The sequence below is a fragment of the Terrapene carolina genome, unplaced genomic scaffold, assembly GCF_002925995.2.
Source record: "Terrapene carolina triunguis isolate 2854851 unplaced genomic scaffold, T_m_triunguis-2.0 Scaffold97, whole genome shotgun sequence".
Taxonomy (NCBI): domain Eukaryota; kingdom Metazoa; phylum Chordata; order Testudines; family Emydidae; genus Terrapene; species Terrapene triunguis.
In genome coordinates, this window is record NW_020664448.1 from 11,421,106 (window position 1) to 11,431,679 (window position 10,574).

General features: G+C 46.2%; 1 protein-coding gene across 3 annotated transcripts in view; it reads left to right on the forward strand.

Annotated features, from left to right (window-relative positions):
* The window catches only part of TMEM135 (transmembrane protein 135), a 396,582-nt gene that overhangs the window by 25,876 nt on the left and 360,132 nt on the right, over positions 1-10,574 (forward strand). For 2 of the 3 annotated variants that reach the window (XM_026651656.1, XM_026651654.2), the window contains exon 3: positions 10,361-10,453. The exons of the other annotated variant lie outside the window; for it this stretch is intronic. In XM_026651656.1, coding sequence (XP_026507441.1) covers positions 10,361-10,453 — 93 coding nt within the window. The remainder of the gene's footprint in view (positions 1-10,360; positions 10,454-10,574) is intronic. 3 annotated transcript variants of the gene reach the window in all.

Here is a 10,574-nt window from a genome sequence, read left to right on the forward strand (position 1 = left end):
TAACTTTCTCTTTATTACCATAACTCTGGTCATAAAGGAAGGGGAGCTCCAATACAGCTGCTAATGCTTTCTCTTTGGCCAGCTGGCTGAATGTGATTGTTCTGTCTTTCAGCCATTGTTCTTCCTTCTTGAACTGTGACAGTGGGCTTTTCTGCTCAAGGAAATTGACTGGAATAGGTATGCTTTAATAGCTCCCCATGTGGAGACTCTGGCCTGGTCTAAACGGGGGGGGGAAGGGATCGATCTAAATTATGCAACTTCAGCTATATGAATAACGTAGCTGAAGTCGATATACTTAGATCTACTCACCGCGGTGTCTTCACTGCGGTTAGTCAACTGCCGACGCTCTGCCATCAACTCCGCATGCACCTCTTGCTCCGGTGGAGTACTGGAGTCAACGGGAGAGCGCTCAGCGGTCGATTTATCACATCTAGACTAGACGTGATAAATCGACCCCGCTGGATCGATCGCTGCCCACCAATCCGGCAGGTAGTATAGACAAGCCGTCTGCTCTGAAATAAAAGTGTCTTTATTCCGGAATAGCTACTCTGCTCATGAAATGGAGTAATTCTGGAATAAAATCACTTTTTATTCTGAAAGTGTCCACATGGGGGAGATACTCCAAAATACCTATATTATACCAAAGTTATGCTGGTCAGTTTCCTCCATATAGACAAACCCTAACTCATCTGTGTAGCACTAAACTAGAATGAACCTGACTTTAAAACTTTTTGCCACTTCATGACGAGAGATGTTGTCAGCCTTTTTAGGGACACAAGTAAAACTCTCTTTAAGGTATGGCTTTGTTCTGAAAAGTGACTCCAGGTGACACTTCGTTACTCAGTAGATCTAGTCAATGTGTATTGCAAGTAATTGTGGAGATAATTAAGGCTGAGATTTGCTTTCCATTATAAACCTGATATTGGCCCACCTCTAACATCCTCAAAAAGTAATTTCCACTTCATACTAACTTCTCTCTCTCTCTCTTGCCCTCTGAGCTTAACTGTTGCTCTTGGAACTAACCAACCTTCTTACCTGTAAACTTGGGAGCCTTTAACTTCTCATGGCTCCTTCTCATCATGGATACATCGGTCCCCAGCATTGGCTGGAACTACCAGATCAGTTTTTTCAGAAACCCTCCAGATTATTGTGTGCTCACATCCCCAGAGAAGGCTCTTGGGTACATTATCGGATAGAGAATCTGCAGAAAATCCGGTCTCCTGGCAAAGACAACTGGTTAGCTTCAGCTGGGATTTCTAGAAGCTAAAATTGGCATTTGGTCAGGAAAAAATTCAAATTGGTCATTCTTGGAACCATCACATCCAGAGAACATAGCTGGTTGCCTTCCTGGACCTTGCTAACATTTGCATGCACATAGGGGTACTTCTCTAGCACTGGAAGTATCTGAGTTTTTGTAGAAGAACAGCATTACTAAATCTGAATTTTGCTTTTTGGGCCAGAGTGTCTGCCTCTTATTTCACAAAATGCTTGGCAGTTGTCACAGCCGACCTGATGCACTCTATAGGAGGCAGAGCCAAGTTGTGAAGACTTCTCACGGCCATTTCAGACATATATTAAAAAACCCACTGTAATCTTTGCTCAATACATTTACAAAGCACAATTGTTTAGATTCTGCTTTTAGGGAGCTTCAGCCTCTCAGTTCTTCAGAAACTGTTTCCAAAGTCGGGGATCCCTGTCAGAAGTTTATCTTTCAGAGAGATCCCTTATTTGAGGTGGCCACATTTTTAAAGACTCTAAATTTGGACATACTGCAGGCTTTTCTGATTTAATCCTGATATTATTGAGGTATTCACACCGCCCTTATAGTTTTCTTGCTCATCTTCAGGTAAGGCACAGATACATTTTCCTACATTATGCTGTCTGTTGCAGTTAGTGTTAACCCATTCTTTTGAGGCATCTCTTGAGCTACTTAGTTTCTAGGAGTACTTGTGGCACCTTAGAGAGTAACAAATTTATTTGAGCATAAGCTTTCATGGGCTACAGCCCACTTCATCGGATGCATAGAATGGAACATAGTAAGGAGATATATATACAGAGAACATGAAAAGGTGGGAGTTGCTCTACCAACTAGGAGTGTGATTCCTGCACAGATGGCATTTTTAGAGAAAGGAAAATTCTTCTTCGAGTGCTTGTTCATGGCAATTCCAATCAGGTGTGTGCGCACGTGCACGGCAGCCGGAAGATTTTTCCCCTAGCAGTATCTGTCGGGTCAACCTGGGTGCCCCCTAGAGTCGCACCTTCAAGGTGCTCAATATAGGGCCCTGCCAACCTGCCACACCCTCAGTTCCTTCTTACCACCAGTGACGGTTAGCTGGAACCGTCTTGCTCTTGTCTTGGCAAGCACATTTGGCAGTGTATGTAGTTATTTCGTTAGTAGTTATTGTTAGTTTAGTGTTAGTTCAAATTAGTTAGGGTTAGTTTCTTAAGTTTCCTTTTGGGGGGGTTTCCCCTCCTATGCTCTCCCGACACCGGGCATGCCACGTTCTGTGGGTTTCCAAACCTGCAAGGTCTGCCTCAAGTGTATGTCCAGAAGTGATCTGCACACTTTGTGTCTGAAGTGTCTAGAGGAGAGCCACCAAAAGGATCGCTGTTAGATCTGTAGGGAGTTTTGCTCCAGGACATTGAAGGACAGGGATCAATGCCTTAAGATCCTACTGATGGAGGCTGCGCTCTGTCCCCAGTCCGACCCTGGATCGGCAGATCCTGTGCCGAGCACCACCTCCTCGGTGCGGAGTGCTCTGGCGCTGTCGGCATGGGAATTGGTGCCGAGGAAGGACTCCTCTAAAGACTCCTGGCACTGCCATTGCTCCACTTGTGGCTCACATGCCGCAGGCAGGCACCAGTTGCAATCTCTGGTGCTAGAGAAGAAGAGGAGGCTGGAGAAGGGCCATTCTCCCCCAGCTAAGCCCAAGGAGCCGGCCGTTGTGAGACCGGAGTCGGGCCACACCACCTCGGCCCCACTGCCTGTAAGGGTCATGTTGACTCCTGCCCTGGTGGGTGGGTGATCGAGTCCGGACCCGCCTCGCTTTCCGGTCCTGAGTTCAGAGCTGCACCTCTCATCTACCCTGGAGGCTTTCGAGGTGGCCCAGGACCTGTTATACCTTACAGCGCCATTTTCCCCGCCTAGATGGGATAAGTCGCTGGCACTGGTCGGTCCCCCGGCACCGTCAAGGGGGAAACCTGCCATGATACCGGAGAAGTGCCACTGCTCGGCACGGACGCAGGTCCAGGAGCCACGTTGGTCCCCCAGCCCTCGGTGCGGACTGTCAGCACCGCTCCTTCATGGTCCTCCTTCTCTGAGACCTCGAAGTTGGAGGCGGACTCCTACCGGAGCAGGAGTAGACGGTCGAGGTCAAGATGAGACCATCAGCCTTACCCGGCACCGTGGCCTGCGCAATGGCAGCCCCTGATTCAGTGGCCTTTCTGGATGCCCTGGGCCTTTCATCAGAGCCAAGGGCGGAGCCAGTGGTCACATTTGAGAGCGACGTTGGTAGCCTCGGCTACCTTCATTCCCCCTCTGGCACTGTTGGCATCGGCAGGTTTGGGGATAGCTCTGTTGCTGTCTGACGCCAGTATTCCAACTCCTGCAGCACTGGCTTCGTCACCGTCGGCACCAGCGCCATCTACACCGGCTCCAGCGGTTTTGGCACTGACAGCCAAGTGAAACGAGAGATGCTACTTTGTGCCATCGAAAGGGTACGAGCATTTGTATATGCATCCCCCTCCAGATTCCTGGTGGTGGATGCTGCCAACCAGCGTGAGCGCCAGGGTACCAGGGTCCCTCCCCTAAGAACCAGGAGGAAAAAGATTAGACCTATTCGGGAGAAAGGTGTACTCGACCGGCGGATTGCAGCTCCGCATCGCAAACCAGCAGGCCATTGTGAGCAGATACTGCTATATCACCTGTAGTGCAATGTAGAGCTGCTGCCTCAGGACTCCCGCTCTAAATTCTTAGCCCTGATGGAGGAGGGCAGACTGATTGCCTGAGCCTCCCTGCAGGCCACTCTGGACGGGGTGGATGTGGCCATATGAGCTATGGCTACGGGAGTGGCCATGAGGAGGAACTCCTGGCTGCAGGTCTCCAGTCTACTTTACGAGGTCCAGCGGCCCATCCAGGACCTCCCCTTTGAGGGTTCAGCTCTCTTTTTCGGAAAAGACCGACGAGAGACTTAGCGATCTGAAATACTCTAGAGCCACCCTCAAATCGTTGGGCCTCCACATCCCCACCATGCAGAGGAAAAATGTTAGGTCGCAGCCTCCTCCGTGGTTCTATCAGCCGCAGAACTGACAGGATGGTTCACGGAGGAGAAACAGGAGCGACAGAAAGAGGCCGCACCCGTCCTCAGGCCAGGACTCTCCAGCCCAAGCCGTCATCGGGCCAGAAGTAGGCCTTTTGAAGGTGCGCATGAGGACGGCGCACCAGTACAAGGACTGGATCCATCCCGCCTTACCTTCTTGTCCCGACTATCCCCTTTCTATCCTGTTTGGTCCTGTATCACATTGGACCTCTGGGTGCTCTGCATGGAAGAAAGGGGATACTCCCTCCAATTCTCAGCCCTCCCGTGCTTTCACCCCTCTTTCCCGTCCCTCTTCAGGGACCTTTTTCATGAGCAACTCCTCTTATAGGAGGTGCACTTGCTCCTATCGCTGGGGGCAGTGGAAGAGGTTCCTCAGGAGTTGAAGGGCAAGGGCTTTTTTTCCCAGTATTTCCTAATACCGAAAGCTAAAGGCGGGCTAAGGCCCATCCTAAACCTGCGAAAACTCAACGGGTTCATGAAGAAACTGAAGTTTTGCATGGTCTCTTTGACCGCCATTATCCCTTTCTTGGATCCAGGGGACTGGTATGCCGCCCTTGATTTGAAGGACACTTACATTCACATGGCTATTACACCGTCCCACAGAAGGTACCTCCAGGTTTGTGGTGAATAACCACCACTACCAGTTCACAGTCCTCCCGTTTGGCCTATCAGCAGTGCCTCAAGTGTTTAAATGCATGGCAGTCCTGGCTGCATTCCTGCGCAGGTAGTAGGTACAGGTCTTCCCGTACCTCGATGACTGGCTGATCAAGGGCCACTCCAGGGCTCAAGTGGAGGCACAAGCTGATTTCATAAGAACCATGTTCGATGAACTGGGCCTTCTCCTGAACGTGGGGAAATCAACGCTGTCCCCGGTTCAGTGGATAGAATTTATAGGGGCGGTACTGGACTCGACCCAGGCTGGGGCATATCTCCCGGAAGTGAGGTTCCGGGCCCTGGGTGATATCATTCGAAGTCTCAGGCAGTTCCCCATCACCACAGCAAGAAATTGCCTGAAGCTCCTGGGACACATGGCAGTACTTATGTGGTGCAACACGCCAGGCTCAGACTCTGGCCTCACACTCTGCACAGCAAGCAGGAGGCTCCCGGAAGCAGCTCCAAGGCAGAAGGCAGGAGCAGCACACGGCAGTGCGGGGAGGGACACCTGAACTGCACGGCACTTGATAGCCTGCTGGGCAGCCGCACAGCTTACAGGGAACTTAGGCTGTTGGACTTTTGTGTAGAGCATTCAATACACCTACAAGCATCGTACCTTCTGGGAGTACGGAACGAGTTGGCAGACTATCTCAGCAGGTCATTCCACTGCCACGAGTGGTCACTATGCCCAGATATCGAGAACTGCATCTTTCCCCAGATAGACCTGTTCACCACACATCACAACAGGAAGTGCCAGCAATTTTGATCCTTCCTTAATCATAGCCCAGGCTCCATCACGCATGTGTTCCTCCTCCCCTGGGAAGCCATCTCCTATAAGCATTCCCACCCATCCCTCTTGTTCACAAGGTGCTCCTCAAGATACGGAGGGAAGAAGCTTCTGTGATACTGATAGCTCCAGCCTGTCCCTGCCAGCACTGGTACACATCTCTTGCAAATGTCCATGGAAGCCCCAGTCACCTTGCCGCTCTTCCCGGACTTAATAACTCAGGATCATGGCCATCTCCAGCACCTGAACCTCGAGTCATTGCACCTCATGGCATGGAAGCTCCATGACTAAACCTGATGGAGTTCTCCTGCTCGGACCTGGTCAGACAAGTCCTCCTTGGCTATAGGAAATCCTCCACCAGGGCTAACTACCTGGCCAAAGGAAGAGATTTTGAATCTGGTTGGCACAGCACCAGCCGTCTTCAATGCTCACGTCTATACCATTATACTGGACTACCTTCTCCATCTTAAGCAGCAGAGGCTGTCCATGTTGTCAATAAGGGTTCATTTGGCCGCCATTTCAGCCTTCCATCCAGGTGGAGAGGGCCGGTTGATCTTTGCCAACCCATGGTCAGCCGTTTCCTGAAAGGTCTCGACAGACTATATCCCCATGTCCGACAGTCGGTCCCAGCCTGGGTTGTTAATCTGGTCCTTTCCAAACTGACGGGGCTGCCCTTCGAACCACGGGCTACTTGCTCTGTGCTCTACCTCTTGTACAAGGTGGCGTTTATGGTAGTGATAACCTCAGCCAGGAGGGTGTCTGAGCTCAAGGCCTTAACATCAGAACCCCCGTACACGGTGTTCTGTAAGGACGAAGTTCAGCTCAGGCCACATCCAGCTTTCCACCTGAAGGTTGTCTCCCAGTTCCACATCAACCAGGACATTTTCCTTCCAGTGTTCTATCCTAAGCCGCACTCAAGCGGCAGGGAGAGAGGCTTCACTCATTGGATGTTCACAGAGCGTTAGCCTTTTACATCGAGAGAACAAAACTGTCAATCCAACTGTTTATGGCCATGGCAGATAGGATGAAAGGGCTTCCAGTCTCCTCTCAATGAATTTTGTCATGGATCACGACCTGCATCCAAGAATGCTATAACCTGGCAGAGGTGCCTGCCCCACTGCTCACAGCGCACTCCACCAGGGCACAGGCTTCTTCAGCAGCGTTCCTGGCGCAATTATACAGAATGGCGATGTGGTCCTCAATACATAATTTTACATCGAATTATGCTATTACCCAGCAGGGCAGAGACGACGCAGCCTTTGGTAAAGCAGTGCTCCAGTCAGTGAATATCTAAGCTCCAACCCCGCCTCCAAAATCTGGGTTTGGTAATCACCTGATTGGAATTGACATGAACAAATGCTTCCCTTAAAAAGAACAGGAGTACTTGTGGCACCCTAGAGACTAACAAATTTATTAGAGCATGAGCTTTTGTAGGCTACAGCCCACTTCTTCGGATGCATATAGAATGGAACATATATTGAGGACATATATATATATATACACACACACACACACACACACACACACACACACACACACACACACATACAGAGAGCATGAACAGGTGAAAGTTGTCCCAACGAGAGACTGCTGAGCTGGAATTGATATGCAAACTAGATACAAACAACTTAGGATTGAATAAGGACTGGGAATGGCTGAGCCATTACAAACATTGAATCTATCTCCCCTTGTAAGTATTCTCACACTTCTTATCAAACTGTCTGTACTGGGCTATCTTGATTATCACTTCAAAAGTTTTTTTTCACTTACTTAATTGGCCTCTCAGAGTTGGTAAGACAACTCCCACCTGTTCATGCTCTCTGTATGTGTGTATATATATCTCCTCAATATATGTTCCATTCTATATGCATCCGAAGAAGTGGGCTGTAGCCCACGAAAGCTTATGCTCTAATAAATTTGTTAGTTTCTAAGGTGCCACAAGTACTCCTGTTCTTTTTGCGGATACAGACTAACACGGCTGCTACTCTAAAAATGCTTCCCTTGTAATTTTGCTTCTCTGAAGCTTTCACCTTTTCAGGATTATAAATCATCCATTTATCTCCCTTTGAGGTTGGAACAGAATCTGTTTGAGCTGGCATTGTATTTTACATCTCTGTTTTTAATTTTTTTTTGAGCTGCTAGTTTTGTGTTTTATTTTTTTTTTCTTTTTTCCCTCCCAGTCATTTTAAGTTTTAATGACTGACTTTTTCTGGGGCTATTTCACTTTCTGCTCTATTGGAATTGAGTGGAAGGTTCCAAGGATTGAGTTAAGCACAACGCATCCTGGTTAACAGTCAGTAAGGTGTCTAGCTTGTGCTTAGACATCTGTCTGCTGCCCTTGAGAATTCTACCTTCCTCATACAAGGGAGTGGAAGAACTAGAAGTGAGACCCCTGGAACAAGATACCTTCAGGGAAGCAGAATTTCAAATAAATATCTGGCCATTATAATTATGTTAATACTTTGTACCTATATGGCACCCTTCATCCGAAGATGTTAAAGTGGTTTAAAAAGTGTGTAAGTATTTTAAGTATGGGATAACTGTGGGACACAGTTTGGGTAAATTTTTGAAAAGCACCTAAGTCCAATTTTCAAAAGTAATGTGGGCACTTAGCAGTTTCAGGCTCTTAAGTCACTTAAGAGCGCATTAGAAAATGTTACTACTGGTATACACACTTGGATTGATTACCTAAAGGTGTGATTGTAAACAGATTTAGTTATACCAGTGCCAGCCCCATGTAGACACTTTTATATTGGTTTAAACTTGGCTTATATTAGTTTAGTTTACAGGGGCAAGTTAAACTAGTTTAGACCAATAGAAGTGTATCTACATAGGGATTTTTCCCAGTTAACTAAATTATTGCATGTTTGTGTGTAGACAAGCCTTAAATTTTGGGAAAGGTCGGATAGCGAATCAGTGGCAGGGTTGGAAAGAGAACCTAGGTTTCTAACTCCCAATTCCCTGTTCTAACCACTAGACAACACAACAGTAACCTTGTAATCCGAAACATTATTTCTATCTATATTTTTAGATTTCTTCATGGTGAGAAGTGCTTTTGACGTTTGAATTTGCAGACAGTTGCACTATGTAAAATGTATATTGCTGTCTTTTAAATCTTATTAAATTGAAAATGTAAGAATTAGTAGAATGATTCAAAACTGTGCCAAAACAACAGATTCCTGTAATAATGAACTTTTAGCTGGTGCAGTATTTGGCATTGTCCAGTGAAATTAACCTTCTGTAGCCGTGGGAATGTATAGTGTGTATAATTACCATTACATCATTCGTTGCTGATTCACTGACTCTCCTCACTTTTGAACATAAACGGGTCGTAATTGTTTGTATCGTTTTCGTGGCATATTGAGGGCAAAGATAGAATGAGGCAAGTCCTTTGCCCTTCCTCGGACAAGGATAAAATTGAGCTGGTCCAAATGGTGTTTCTAATTTCACTAGTTCTTTATTATGTGTTGCCATTTCTCATATGTAATTTCATCTCTTTTCATTGCCCCATATGAATTTATCATGTTACTTGCCCTGTTTTATGAGGACAGAGTCTCAAATGAAATTGTGCTGCTGAATCAGCTGCTATTGCTTGTTAAAGCACTGTGTACAATCTTTCCACTTCACAAGTACCCCCATTCCTTGGAGATGGTTTATTGCCTCCACAGTCCATTCTAAGTAGGTTGGATATGCAAGAGTTCAGAATCAAGTTTTTAATAACTGACTAGACAATTGGGCTGCTACTGTAATTTACATTTAGCAAATGTGTACGTTGTTCTTCCCCTTTTCCACAGTTACAAATTTAATCTTTGTCCAAAACCTTAATTCCTTACAGCTAGTCATTATTTTGTGTAATAAATCCATTTTCAGGATGATTTTGTTTTATTAATGTGCCCTGAATTTATAAGATTTTTTTATTTGTATTATTCCTGAAGTTGTGGGTGAGATCCTGGTCCTATAGAAGTCAATGGGAGATTTTGCAATTCTTGAGTTTAATAAAGCCAGGATTTAACCCCTGAATTCTATTTTCAGTTCTTACATTGACTTATCGGGTGACCTTAGAGAAGTCACTTAATTTCTCAGCATCAGTTTCCCTGTCTGTCTTCAGGACGTGTTGTGAAGTGTACTTATTTGAACCGCCTTCTGGTTCATTTTATAGCCTCACATCCATTCCCTACACCTCTGAAACTTCCTGAGGAGGCTATCCTGACTGCAGAAGAGACAGTAACAGTCACAATTTTTGTGTAGTTCTACATAATTCTTTAACCTTTCATAAATATCACTTGGGGGCTAAGGTACTGTCTGCTTTAAAATAAAAGCCCTTTGAATGAAATGGGTGCAGTACTGATGTACCTAAGTGGTATTATGGGACTTAATGTTTATGAAGTGTCTGGAGATCTTCATTGAAAAGAACTGTGTAAGTGTAAAAGTATTACTATTGGTGTCTGTGCAACATGGACTAATTCAAAGGGTGCAATGTGTATCTATCAGTGGAAAATGGACATAATACAGTCTTATGTTGAGCATAACACATGCAACATACACTAACTTTCTTGATGCTTTGGCATGCATTATAATAGATATAAAATTACGTTTTCAGGAGGATACTTGGAAAATTCTACTTTTGGACTCCGGGCTTCGGAGCTGCTTTACCAGCTTCCTACGTGGCCATTCTCATTGAAAGGAAAAGCAGGTACATTTCATGTTATACATTTTTATTATTATACCTGTTCCTGTGCTTTAACTAATACGAGGAAGTTCAAATCGCTGCTATTTGTAAAAGTCCTTTGGACCCAAGCTAAAAAAAGGTAGTT